The sequence below is a fragment of the Sus scrofa genome, chromosome 3 (genome assembly GCF_000003025.6).
Source record: "Sus scrofa isolate TJ Tabasco breed Duroc chromosome 3, Sscrofa11.1, whole genome shotgun sequence".
Lineage (NCBI taxonomy): Eukaryota > Metazoa > Chordata > Mammalia > Artiodactyla > Suidae > Sus > Sus scrofa.
Genome location: NC_010445.4, coordinates 25,390,840 through 25,405,298, shown reverse-complemented (window position 1 = coordinate 25,405,298; position 14,459 = coordinate 25,390,840). Strand labels below are relative to the sequence as shown.

General features: G+C 46.0%; 1 protein-coding gene across 4 annotated transcripts in view; it reads left to right on the top strand.

Moving 5' to 3' along the window:
• The window catches only part of ACSM5 (acyl-CoA synthetase medium-chain family member 5), a 29,431-nt gene extending 17,253 nt beyond the window's left edge, over window positions 1-12,178 (top strand). For 2 of the 4 annotated variants that reach the window (XM_003124563.6, XM_021086523.1), the window contains 7 exons: window positions 74-197; window positions 1,100-1,180; window positions 1,311-1,412; window positions 6,344-6,471; window positions 6,557-6,656; window positions 9,955-10,074; window positions 10,616-12,178. In XM_003124563.6, the coding sequence (XP_003124611.3) occupies window positions 74-197; window positions 1,100-1,180; window positions 1,311-1,412; window positions 6,344-6,471; window positions 6,557-6,656; window positions 9,955-10,074; window positions 10,616-10,699 (739 nt within the window). In that variant the 3' untranslated portion in view covers window positions 10,700-12,178. The remainder of the gene's footprint in view (window positions 1-73; window positions 198-1,099; window positions 1,181-1,310; window positions 1,413-6,343; window positions 6,472-6,556; window positions 6,657-9,954; window positions 10,075-10,615) is intronic. The other 2 variants (XM_005662101.3, XM_005662100.3) reach the window with 1 other exon arrangement.

Genomic DNA, 14,459 nt, shown 5'->3' with positions numbered 1-14,459 from the left:
TCTTTAGCAGTGGTGACGTGTGGGGGTGGCAATGGGGACTGACACGGGGGGCCTTGTTTCCTGGCTGAGAAAGGTACCAGTTTCAGAGCTTGAAACACTGTTTGACCGGAGGAGAGGCCCTAAACCCTGACGTGAGGGGGAAGTGGAAGAGCCAGACAGGCCTGGAGCTGCACGAAGGCTACGGCCAGTCGGAAACAGTGAGTGCCACCAGGCCGGGTCCCTGCCCGGGGCCACCTCCACCGGAGCCCACAGCGCATCAGGGCGGACGGCTGGTCTGCAGAACCTCCTGCTTTTCTGCCTGGCTTCTCTGTGACATCCCTGGGTGGGAGGGACGGGGAGGGGGGGAACAGGGAGGAGGTGATAACAAAACTCCATCAACTCTTCTTCTTGTTGGGTTTCAAGCTCATTTAAAATAATGCCACAATGATACCATAGCCAGCAAACTGTGGCTGAGGGTGTTTGTCTCCATGGGGACATTCCTGTCCATCTCTGGTCAGAGCCCGTGATCTTACAGTTGTCTCTGCAGTCACCTGGGCACGGAGGTGGCAATCAACGGAGTCTTTTGGCTTCACGAGACCTTAAGTTCTTTATGTGTCAGGGCCCAGAGGTGTGTTCAGTAAATGTTTATTGTCTAAGGAAAGAAGAGAAGGAACAGGAGGGAGGAAGGAAAAAAGGAAGGAAGGAGAAACGGGAAAGCAGGAGACAAAGGCAAGTGCCCATCATGGCACAGCAGAAACGAATCCGACTAGCAACCATGAGGTTGCTGGTTCGATCCCTGGCCTTGCTCAGTGGGTTAAGGATCTGGCGTTGCCATGAGCTGTGGTGTAGGTCACAGACGCGGCTCAGATCCCGAATTGCTGTGGCTGTGGCTACCATAGGCTGGCAGCGATAGCTCCAATGTGCCCCTTAGCCTGGGAACCTGCATATGCTTCAGGTGTGACCCTAAAAAGACAAAAAAAGACCAAAAAGAAAAAAAGAAAAGAAGAAAAAAGAAAGAAAGGAGTGAGAAAGTTAGAATACAGAGTGGGTGGAAAGGCATGAACCAGGAAGGAAACTAAGGAGACAGGCCTCCTCCTTCTTGGTTCTGGTTTCTCTCCAGGTTGTAATCTGTGCCAATCCCAAAGGCTCGAAAATCAAGGCAGGATCCATGGGGCAAGCGTCCCCACCTTATGAGGTGCAGGTAAGCAGCTTCTCCCAATGGTTGGTGAGGCTTGGTTGGGAGAGGAGAGTGATTAGCAGCACCAGGCTCGGCTGGCAGGGCAGCCTGGTGGTACAGACATCCAGACACCCCCCTGTCGTCTCTCTGCCAGATCGTAGATGATGAGGGCAATGTCCTGCCTCCGGGAGAAGAGGGGAATATTGCTATCCGCGTCAGACCTGCCCGGCCCTTCTGTTTCTTCCGTTGCTACTTGGTAAGGGGCAGGAAATGGCCATTTTCACAGTAATTGCTGTGTGTCAAGCATTGTGCCGCGTGCTTTAAAATCATCCATTTGTTGAACCTTTGCAATAAGTGCATGGGGTAGGTTGGCAATATTATTGATAAGGTGCTGTTATTGGTAAGGAAGCAAGAAAGATGCAGTGACGTATCTAATGTCAATTACCTAGTACGTGCAGGACATGGGACTTGAATGTGGGCATGTTTAAGAGGGCAACCTTATGACATACGGACAATCCAATCATTTTAATCATGAGAAAATCGAGGTTCGGAGAAGGAAAGGGAGAAAGGCAAAGATCAAATGCAATCTTGTGTCATGGCCTAGTTTTCAGGATTCTTTTTGCCTTGAGTCCTGTGTGGATAAGGAGGGATTGCTGGCAGGACTTGTGTCCTAGGATTCTAGTCCAGGTTTCTGTGATAATCCAGGAATCACCTCTCCCTCATACCCCCCTTGGCTGCTATTTATCTTTAATTTTTAAAAATCAAAGTATAAGAGTTCCCGTCATGGCTCAGCAGAAATGAATCTGACTAGCATCCATGAGGACGTGGGTTCCATCCCTGGCCTAGGTCAGTGGGCTAAGGATCCGGCATTGCCATGAGCTTTGGTGTAGGTCGCAGACGCAGCTTGGATCCCGTGTTGCTGTGGCTGTGGTGTAGGCTGGTGGCTACAGCTCCAATTTGACCCCTAGCCTGGGAACCTCCATATGCTGCAGGTGCTTCCCCAAAAAGGTAAAATAAAATAAAATAAAAAGTATAGTTGATTTGCAATATTGTGTCAATTTCTGCTGTACAGCAAAGTGACCCAGTCATACATATATACATTCTTTCACTCATATTATCTTCCATCATGTTCTGTCCCAAAAGACTGGATATAGTTCCCTGTGCTATAGAGTAGGACCTTACTGCTTATCTATTCTAAATGCAAGAGTTTGCATCTACTAACCCCGAACTCCCAGTCCATCCCACCCCCTCCCTCGTGGCAACCACAAGTCTGTTCTTGACCGTGAGTCTGTTTATGTTCTGTAGATGGGTTCATCCGTTTGGCTGGTATGTATGATGGAATCTCTTTTCTCTAAACTCTTCTCTGTAAAACCCAGCTGAAGTGGTTCTCAATCCTGGATGCACATTAGAAGCATCTTGGACACTTCAAAAATTACCGATACTTCAGTTCCACGTCACTGAGACAGCTTTCTGAGGCTGTGGATCAACTCCCCAGGGAATTCAAATGTGTGGCTGAATTTTATAGGAGCTTCATCTGCTGACTGTGATATTAAGCTGTCAATCAGCTATGATATTGGAGGAGCAGATAAAAATCAGTCCATTTGTTTTTGGAATATTGTATATGTATTTTAGTGGCTTTTCTGTGACTTCAAGAGAAATAATCTTTCATGGTATTTTATTTAAAGTCACAGAAACATGGAATTCCCATGTGGCTCAGCAGGTTAAGAACCTGACATAGTGTCAGTGAAGTTTGATCCCTGGCTTGCTCAGTGGGTCGAGGATCCGGCATTGGATCCATTGCTGCTGTGGCTGTGGCATAGGCTGGCAGCTGCAGCTCCGATTCAACCCCTAGCCTGGGAACTTCCATATGCCACAGGTGTGGCTGCAAAAAGAAAAAAAAATAAAATAAATAAAGTCACAGAAACCTACCTACAAAACAACCACCACAACCCACGTAGTAATTCCATCAAACAGAGATAATGTTAAAATTTAAATGTCTTTCTTTCTAATCATCTTTGTAAGGGAAAGCAAACCCTTGACTTTCCTAAAGAACTTCTTCATTCATAATTCACAGAGTGCTCACTTCATGCCACCATGTGTACAGCACTGAACAGAAAAAACCCTTGTCTTTCTAGAGTTCCATATGGGTCCTCTCTGGGTCGTGACTGTTCCACTGAGAGTCAAGTCACCTGTAAAATTATTTCCTAATAAGAGCCTTTTTTTTCTTCAACTTGTTCGGTCTATCACTGGCACCAAATGTTAGGTTTCTTTCTGTGTCTTTTTTTTTTTTTTTTTAATAGCTGCACCTGCAGCATATGGAAGTTCCTGGGCCGGGGATGGAACCCACACCTGCACAGCAACCTGAGCTGCCACAGTCAGATTCTTAACTCCCTGTGCCACAGTGGGAACTCTTGAGTCATTTTTAACTAAGAAAAAAGTTAAATCTCTTCTTGAGAATCATGGAGCAGATGAAAATTAGTAGAGATGTTTACGCCAGAGTAGCTCTGTGAGTCGGTTAAGCTTATACCCCCTAATCAGTGTGGGTATTTCGAATTCATGTTGACCACTTCCAAAAAAGCTTAGATTGCATGTGTCCATTACATTAATAGGCCTATGTCAATTTTCTATCCAGTGTAAGGCATTTATTTATTTTCCTAAGGAAACAACTTGTCAAATGCATGGATGAACAGTACATCTGCATGGAACAGATGAAAAAGGTGAAGGAACTCTAAATTTCTAACCATGGGAAATTAGTTATATAAATGGTATTATAGCATTGCATATAAAAGCAAAAAACAAAAAAGAAGAAGACCAGAGAAAGAGGGGATAGAAAAGAAAAAGAAAGAGGACTGAAAAAAAGAATCCAAATTTCTAACGTGAAATTGTTTAACTAAATAATATTACAGCCACATGGAGAAATATGATGCAAATATTTAATATTATGGTGTGTTAGACTTTTACTCTGGTGAGATGTTCATGATATATTGTTAAATGGAGTAAAATTGGATTGTGGAAATATATGTATGGCATGTTCTGTATCCACACGAGTGTGTGTGTGCACCCCAGTTAAGCCATGAAATGGTCCGTTACACATGACCAAATTTTTAGCCTTGGCTATCTGAGCAGTAAGACTTACCTTTTGTCATCCTCATGTTGTCTATTTATTATATGAGATATAAAATTGTATAATACAGAAATCATAAATGCTTTTTTTTTTTTTTTTTTTTTGGCTTATTAGGGCTGTACCTGCGGCATATGGTAGGTCCCAGGCTAGGGGTGCAATCGGAGCTGTTGCCGCCGGCCTACACCACAGCCACAGCAACACTGAATCCGAGCCGAATCCGAGACCTACACCACAGCTCATAGCAATGCCAGATCCTTAACCCACTGAGGGAGGCCAGGGATCGAACCCGCAACCTCATGGTTCCTAGTCAGATGCATTTCTGCTGCACCAGAATGGGGAACTCCATAAATACTTTTTTTTTTTTTTTTTTTTTTTTTGATGAAATCTCTGCTGGCCAAAGGGCCTCAGGGATGGATAGCTCCATACCTGATTTCCACCTTTAACACGATACAACTTGCATTATACGCTTGTTAACATTAAGTTATGTCATGGGTCTCTTTTTATGGCACCAAGTGTTTGGGGAAAAATTCACTTTCTTTGGCTGCTTAGAGTTCTGCCAGTTTTGGAGTGAATAGGATTATTTAGCTCATTCTCTTCCAAGGGCCTTGGCTCTGCTGGTGGGGCGGGGGGGGCTCTGAATCCATCCCCCTGTGCCCAGCCTCACAACAAGCCTCATGACCCTAAGAAAGTTAGCGCCTTACCCAGAAAACGTTATCATAAGTCTCAGTTAAATGTAAAGAAATCTCTCCTTCTTACTCAATTCTCTAGAAATATTTCACCTACTCTTGGCCTTCTGCTCTTTCATATACAATTGAGGATCAGTGTGTCAAGTTCTATGGAAACTGTTGGCATTTTAGCTGGCGTTGCATTGCTTCCTGTATTTGCAGCGAATTAACCTCTTTATGACATTAGCTGTTATCTTTCCAACTGCTTATATCTTCTTTAGTGTTCTGTAGCATTTTACATTTTTCAGTGCATGCTTCTTACAGATCTTGTGTTTAATTTTAGGTGTTGTTAGCTTAGCTTTTTTCTTTATTTTTCAGAACGCATTTTTTAAAATAAAGGTATAATTTGCACACAGTAAAATGCCCCTATGTTAAATGTATGTGTCAATGATTTTTTTTTCTTTTTCTTTTTTTTTCTTTTTTTCTTTTCAGGGCCACACCCACGGCATATGGAAGTTCCTAGGCTAAGGGTTGAATCGGAGCTACAGCTACTAGGCTATGCCACAGCCACAGCAATGCGGGATCCGAGCTGCATCTGCGACCTACATCACAGCTCCACAGCAACGCTGGATCCTTAACCCACTGAGTGAGGCCAGGGATCGAACCCCCGTCCTCATGGATCTTAGTCGGGTTTGTTAACAGATGAGCCACGAAGGGAACTCCCAAATGTATGTGTCCATGACTTTTGACAAATGGAATATTATACACCTGTGTAACCACCACACAGCCAAAATATAGAACATTTTTATCAGCCCCCAAAGTTCCCTTGTACCTTTGCAGTCAACCCTAGGCACCAGTCAATTGCTAAATTGTTTGTTTTCATTGAAGTATAGTTTTGCCTTTTTTTACATATATAAAAAGGGGGCTTTCGTGTAAATGCAATCAAATGTGTGCTTGTGTGGTTTCTTGTACTCAGCATAATGTTTTTGAGATTAGCCTTTGTTGTTTCATGTGCCAGTAATTTCTTTTTCTTGCTTAGTAGCAGCTTTTACTTTAAAGCATTGAGAATCAGAGTTTGATGGTTTACCTCTTTCCTCTATGCTTGCATTTGGCCAGCTGCTCACTTTCTATCTTCAGTGATTGCTGAGCATAAAGCGTATCTGTGTATATTTTTTGTCCTAAAAAAAAACAGAGCCAATAGCCCTGTGCCCATCCCTCTGCATGCAGTCATGCTGCCTAGACCCTTCCTGGCAGCTTCCTTCCAATTAAAAGAGGGAAAACCCACAGCTCACGGCTTCCTGTTCAGTGGGGACTTCCGGTCCACTGGACTTCCTGTTGAGGTGTCCCCAACTTCTGCATGGTCAGATGGCCCTTTACGGCCTCATTTTTCTCTTTCAGGACAATCCTGAGAAGACAGCGGCATCGGAACGGGGGGACTTTTACATCACAGGGGACCGAGCCCACATAGACAAGGATGGCTACTTTTGGTTCATGGGAAGAAATGACGATGTGATCAATTCCTCAAGGTCAAGTTTCTGCTCTTCCCTTCTCCCTTTGAAGCTTCATGGGGGGAGGGGAGGTCACTTGGGAGAGTTGCTTTTTCTCTTCCAGCTACCGGATCGGGCCCGTGGAAGTGGAGAGTGCCCTTGCTGAGCACCCCGCCGTCCTGGAGGCAGCCGTGGTCAGCAGCCCGGACCCCATCCGAGGGGAGGTAACTAGTCCAGCCAAGAGCACTGCCTCCTGGTTCTGTCCTCTCAGCACCCAGCAGAGTAAGCTGGAAGGCCCAGACGCCCCCATATCTGACCCCATCCAAATACCAGAAAGCCTGAAAGGTCACCAGCAAACAGACAACAGCTTCTTTTTGGCTAAGCATTGCCCTCATGTCGTAGACATACAAATGCTCCTTAGTGGGATTCTATGAGATGATAGCAACACTGGTTGCAAGTGGATATGGAACTGGGTCCAGAAGGGGCTGACCTTAGGTGGGAGATCTTGGTGGCAGGTGCAGGCATCCATCCTGCCCAATAAAAGTCCCTTTCCATGTGCAGAAGAGGACAGAATGAGTATACCAAAGGCGGCTGCTGATGGCCCTGGGAGGGCAAGCCAACGTGAGGGCTGATAGAATAAGTCTCCAAAGTGTCCTTGATGTATCAGAAAGATGGGCCACATTAGTAAGGCAGCGTTTCTCAGAAGAAATGCGGATTCCTTCCCATGGGTCCCAGAAGAACAGACGTATTTATGAGAGAAGTAAGCTCATAGCAGACCTATGCACTTTTCAATGGCCGTAAAGCCAACATAACCCTAGAGTATAATGTTGTTACCTAATGAAAATTAGGGTGACATCAAGCTACATTCTCGGAAGCCTCAGGGCAGAGGAGTGATTTACAAAGTCCGGGCCCTGGACTTCTCACAGCTGTAACTTCTGGGGTTCTTGCTTAAAATGCAGATTTCAGGAGTTCCTGTCGTGGCTCAGTGGTTAACGAATCCAACTAGGAACTATGAGCTTACGGGTTCAATCCCTGGCCTCGCTCCGTGGGTTAAGGATCTGATGTTGCTGTGACCTGCAGGTCACAGACTGCAGCTCAGATTCCGTGTTGCTGTGGCTGTGGTGTAGGCTGGCAGCTGTAGCTCTGATTAGACCCCTAGCCTGGAAACCTCCATATGTTGCAGATGCAGCCCTAAAAGGCAAAAAAAAGGTTTAGAATCCAACTGCAGTGGCTTGGGTCACTCCAAAGGTGTCGGTCTGATCCCTTACCCGGCGCAGTGAATTAAAGGATCTGGCATTGCCACGACTGTGACATATGTCACAGCTGTGGCTCAGACTCAAGCCCTGGTCTGGGAACTTTCACTAAAACAAAAAAAGTGCAGATTTCTACAACTCAAGTCAGACTTGCTAAATCAAAATGACTAGGGAGGCAGCCTTAAGGCATCTTTATTTCGACCAGAAGCTCCTAGCCAAGTGATTCTGACACCCACGACAAATGCAAGGCCTCTAATGTAGAGTGGAGGGAGTGGAGTCCTATCTATGGAATGAAGAAATTGCATCGGGAGAAGTATGGCTAGTTCTGCCTGCCACACATCCACCAGGGCTGTGAGCTCAAGGTTAAGCCAAATATTGGGCTCAGAACAGAGCCTGGCACATAGCAAGTGCTGGATAAACGCATGGTAGTTTAAGCAGTAAGAGCAAGCCCGTCCTAAAGAGCAGATCTGTCTGAATGTGAAATGGTAATGAGATGCCCGCCTTTGGGAAATATGCAAGGACAACGAACCACCGCCTAGGAGGATGTAGACAGAGTTGTGTGCTGACCTTCGACGACTTCCGTTCCTATCGGAAACCGTGTTCTGTTGTTCCTGAGTTTGGGACTCTTTCTCCTTCTTGGCAGGAGGCAGCCTGCAAGAAAGATTGTGGGCAGAGGGAGCCAGAGATGCAGAATATCTCTCAGGCTTCCTGGAGCAGCTTTGCAGCCAAATGCTTGCTGCTTGTGGACCCTCCTACAGGCAGGCTCAGAAAGACCCAGTTCTCTTTGCAAGTGGTGTACATTTTCCCTTAATCCTGTCTGTCCAAACCTATTCCTATCTGCCTTCCTGGCCAGGAAAACCTATAAGTCGTGGTCCCCTAAGGAGTCCACGAATCTCCTCTCTCCAAAGTATTTGTATCTTAAGAGAAGCGCCTCGACTCCTCAGTGTCCTTTCAGGGAATTAGTTGGGAACATCATTCCACAAAAGTCATAACTTCCAATAGTTAATCTTGGAAAGGCAGGGACCAGAAAAAAAATTGGCGTTGTCCAACGTGCTGGCTGAGTCCAAGGCACTGATAGACCCTTCGTGCTGGGTTGGTAAATATGAACACTTATTCACAAGTCTAGGTTAAGGAGAAAGGCGTTGTCATGTGGCATCTAAAATATGCCCCAGGGAGTTCCCGTCATGGCTCAGGGGAAGCGAATCTGACCAGCATCCATGAGGACACAGGTTTGATCCCTGGCCTCGCTCCATGGGTTAAGGATCTGGCATTGCCGTGGGCTGTGGGGTAGGTCACAGGTGTGGTTTGGATCCCACTTTGCTGTGGCTGTGGTGGAGGCCGGCAGCTGCAGCTCCGGTTCAACCCCTAGTCTGGGAACCTCCATATGCCGTGGATGTGGCCCTAGAAAGATAATAAATGAATAAATTAATTAATTAATTAAAATATGCCACCAATGAGCCTATCTACAAAACAGAAATAGACCCGGGGACCAGAGAGAACAGATTTGTGGTGGCCAAGGGGGAAGGGGAGGAAGTAGGATGGGCTGGGAGTGTGGGCTTTGTAGATGAACATGACTACACTTAGAATGGATAAGCCATGAAGTCCTACTGTGCAGCACAAGGGAACTATATCCAGTCTCTTGGGATAGAACCTGATGGAAGATATTGCAAGAAAGGCAATGGGATCCTACTGTAGAGCACGGGGAAATGTGTGGGATTGGGTCACTTTGTTGTACAGTAGAACTTGATGAAGCATTGGAAGTCAACTGTCCCTTAATAATAAAGAAAACAATCAGCTGTGCTTTAATTTTTAAAAAAAGGGAATATATATAAATGTATGACTGGGTCCTTATGCAGTAGAAATTGACGCAACACTGTAAATCAACTCTACTCTAATAAAAATCAACTTTAAAAAGAATATATAGTATTCTCTTTTTTTTTTTTTTTTTTTTTTTTTTTGTCTTTTTGCTATTTCTTGGGCCGCTCCCGCGGCATATGGAGGTTCCCAGGCTAGGGGTCCAATTGGAGCCGTAGCCACTGGCCTACACCAGAGCCACAGCAACGCCGGATCCAAGCTGTGTCTGTGACCTACACCACAGCTCACAGCAACGCCGGATCCTTAACCCACTGAGCGAGGCCGGGGATCGAACCCACAACCTCATGGTTCCTAGTCGGATTCGTTAACCACTGCGCCACTACAGGAACTATATAGAGTATATATAGAGTATATAGTATTCTTATACGTGTTCTGTTTCTGGTTTTCCTAACAGGTGGTGAAGGCATTCATAGTCCTTTCTCCAGCCTACACCTCGCACGATCCAAAGAAACTAACCTGGGAACTTCAGGAGCATGTGAAAAGGGTGACTGCTCCATACAAGTACCCCAGGAAGGTAAACATCGAGGGGTCCTAGGACTTGAGAAGCTGGGGCATCGAATGGGCAGGTGCTCCTCCTCGGGGTCGGGCACTGATGGGATGAAGGTTCGGATGACCCTGGCTGCTGCTTCAGCCCTTTCTCCCCATGACTTCATGGGGTCTTCCCCACAGCACCCTGGGGTCTCATGCTAACAGCTGACACCATCGAGATTCTGGGGGTGGGGCTGAAACACTTGGAAAGAACACGTGCTCCAGGCTCACTGTTTCATTTTGTTTTGCTTCTTTATAAAGTTTTTTTTTTGCGGGGGGCATGCCCACGGCATCTGGAAGTTTCCAGGCCAGGGATCAAACCCACACCACAGCCGCAACTTGAACTGCTGCAGTCACAACGCTGGGTCCTTAGCCCACCATGCCACAGGACACCTCCTAGGCTCCCCGTTTTGATCTTTGCCACTGGGGGAAAAGCATGACTCAGGAAGGCTTTCCAAGGAAGTGGCGGAGGGTATCAATGCTTTCTGGGAAACAACTTCGAAGAGTTTCTGTTTTGTGGTCGCTAGGTGGCCTTTGTTTCAGAACTGCCAAAGACGGTTTCTGGAAAGATCCAGAGGAGTAAATTGAGAAGTCAAGAGTGGAGAAGATGAGAGGCAACACCAGAAAGGTGCCATCAGCCTCTGAAGCCTCTAAGAGGAACCGGTGGCACCACACATCAGTCTCCAAGGGAAGCCTCAATCCTTCAAGTCTGTCGACACTGGAGGCTTTCAGTTTCCCTGGGGGCATCTCCAGAGTCATTGGTTGGCCCTGGAAGAGAGCAGAAGAGCCTCGTCAACCCAGCGTTCAGTGCCACTGCCCGCTCTTGCAAATATTTGGTGGCTTGACTTCCCCCTCTGTCTGGAGACATCCTCGGGATTTGCCCACTGGTCTCACTTCCTAAGAGCCTTCAGCTGGCCCTCCAAAGGGCAGGTCACCAGAGCACCTGGGCACTTGTGATCTCACTCACTGCCAATGGGAGAGTAATCACTCAACCCTCTTTTCTTCTTTTTTGGCTGTCCCACGATATATGGAGTTCCCAGGCCAGGATCCAAACCAAGCTGCCATTGCGACCTATGCCTCAGCTGCAGCAATGCCAGATCCTTTAACTCACTGTGTAGGGCCTGGGGTCAAACTTGCATCCAGGCTGCAGAAATGTCACTGATCCTATTGTGCCACAGGGGGAACTCCCCACTTGACCCCTTTGATAAAGCTATTTGGTAATTACAACCAGAGCCATTAGAAAATCGGTCAGGAGTTCCCGTCATGGCACAGTGGTTAATGAATCCGACTAGGAACCATGCGGTAGCATTGCGGGTTCGGTCCCTGCCCTTGCTCAGTGGGTTAAGGATCCGGCGTTGCCGTGAGCTGTGGTGTAGATTGCAGACGCGGCTCGGATCCCACGTTGCTGTGGCTGTGGCGTAGGCCAGTGGCTACAGCTCCGATTCGACCCCTAGCCTGGGAACCTCCATATGCCACGGGAGTGGCCCAAAGAAATAGCAAAAAGACAAAAAAAAAAAAAAAAAGAAAGAAAATCGGTTATACAGATGATTGGATTAAGAAGATGTGGTATATATACACAATGGAATACTACTCAGCCATAAAAAAGAATGAAATAATGCCATTTGCAGCAACATGGATGCAACTAGAGACTCTCATACTGAGTGAAGTAAGTCAGAAAGAGAAAGACAAATACCATATGATATCACTTATATCTGGAATCACAAATGAACCTTTCCACAGAAAAGAAAATCATGGACTTGGAGAATAGACTTGTGGTTGCCAAGGGGGAGGGGGAGGGATTGGGAGCTTGGGGTTAATAGATGCAAACTATTGCCTTTGGAATGGATTAGCAATGAGATCCTGCTGTGTAGCCCTGGGAACTATGTCTAGTCACTTATGATGGAGCATGATAATGTGAGAAAATAGATTGTGCACATGTATGTGTAACTGGGTCACCTTGCTGTATAGTAGAAAAAAATTGTATTGGGGAAATAACAATAAAAAATAAAGTCCTTAAATGCCAAAAGAAAAAAAAAATCAGTCATACACTTTAATTCAGAAACTCCATCTTTGGGAATCACTAACAAAAGGATTCAAAAGATAGTTGCTGTAGCCTTGTTTAAAACAGTGAAATAAAAGGAACAAAAATCAATTCCTAAGTAATAGGGCAATGATTAACTAAATTATAGTAGATTAACTCAATATTGCATTATGTGGTCATTAAAAATATGTGTTGGGGAAAACTTGAGCTAAATTAATTTTATATCAGGATAAAAGTAATATATGTACCATGGAGAATCACACCTTTGAACGATAAAGGAAAAAACTCCAACCTGTACAAATGAGGAAATGGTTGAACAAATTATATCAAGCGAATGACTAAAAAATAATATCTTTCAAGAATATTAGGGAGTTCCCATCGTGGCTCAGTGGTTAACAAATCCGGCTAGGAACCATGAGGTTGAGGGTTCGATCCCTGGCCTTGCTCAGTGGGTTAAGGATCTGGCGTTGCTATGAGCTGTGGTGTTGGTTGCAGACTCAGCTCGGATCCCGAGTTGCTGTGGCCGTGGTGTAGGCCGGGGGCTACAGCTCCAATTAGACCCCTAGCTTGGGAACCTCCATATGCCATGGGTGAGGCCCTAGAAAAGGCAAAAAGGCAAAAATACAAAAAAAAAAAAAAAAAAAAAAGAATATTAAGTGATCTAGACAAATCCAAATGAAGTGGTTGGGGAAAATAAAATAATGTCTATTTATGGTATAAACACTTCAAATAAATTACAAAATTATGTTATAAATAATATTTAAATATACAAAAAAAGAGAAAAATTACAGATGGAGAAAAAGACCAGAGGGAGGGAGACACACAAAAATGTTAGTAGTAGTTTTCCTGAATATTGCTAGATTTTTTTCTTTTCATCTCCATTTCTCTATTTTTCTAGTTTTCCCAGTGAGTCTCTTTAACTCTTTTCATGAAAGTTCATTTTAAAGAAATAAATGAACCCCGCATCATGTTTTCTCCACATACCAATGCATCCCCTGCAAATGCTAGTGTGAAATGTCTTACCCAGGAAAGATGCAAGGATCTGAAGCCATGTCTCAAAGCCCAGAAGCTCCCTCTGAACAGCTGAGACCAGCCATGCGGAGGAGAAGCTGATGGAGACTGGGAGTGACCCTAGTACTCCCTGCTCAGCACTTTCATTCATTCATTATCCAATATTTATTGAGGGCCCACTCAGTCCTGGGCTCCAGGAACCCAAAGCCAATCAGTCCCTGCCTGTGTCTGCTCCGGCTGCCACTGGGAAGCTTTTTCATTTTTAATAGCTGCACCCGCAGCATATGGAAGTTCCCAGGCCAGGGATCAAATTGGAGCCACGGCTGTGACCTATGCTGCTGCTTGTGGCCATGCCAGATCCTTAACCCCCTGAGCGAGGCCAGGGATTGAAACCTCATACTCACAGAGACAACATCGGGTCCTTAATCCACGGAGCCACAATAGGGCTTGGGTGGAAATGATGCCTGGGGCAGCGCCCCCTGTCACTATGGTTACACTGACTTCTCTGAGCCTCAGCTGCCTTGCCTGCAGGGCTGTTGTCTGGACTCTCCTCCCCTCATTCCCCTGGGCTGTGCCAGCCCATTCTGTGGCTATAATCAGAGCTCTCCACTAGGGGGCCTCCGTTCAGACTTTAGTCAGAACAATACAAGGATAATGGGGCGGGGGGACCCAGTCCCTTTCCCCTGAGAACCCCCACACACCTGGTGCCCCAGCTATCTCTCCCATGGTCACCTCAGCCCAATTCAGCGCCAAAGAGAAAAAAAAAGGAAAGCTCTCCGCTGCATGACTCTAGGGAGCCAGGCATCACCACCCCACCAGCACACCCAGATCCAGAGGTCCTTGGTAGTGACTGCAATGACAAATGCTGTCACTTTGCTGGCAATGTATTCCCTGCCAGGCATTGTGTTGGAGGCTCTGCTCAAATCCTCCTCTCGGTCTTGGCTCACTCCCATGTGTTGTGCTTTTTCTGCACTTCCTCGGTCTGCGTTTTTCTTTCTGGCCCTGATTTATTATTCACTCGGGTATTTACTGATTACCTACTCAGCACTAGATGCTTTTCAGAACTTTGAACTAAATCAATGAGCAAAACAGGCAAAGATCCCCGTCTTCATTCACATAGCTTAGATTTTAATGGAAAGGGGCAGATTGAAAAATGTCTAAGTAGGAGTTCCCATCGTGGCTCAGTGGTTAACGAATCCGACTAGCAACCATGAGGTTGCGGGTTCGACCCCTGGCCTCACTCAGTGGGTCGGGGATCCGGCGTTGCCGTGAGCTGTGGTGTAGGTCACAGACGCAGCTTGGATCTGGTGTTGCTGTGG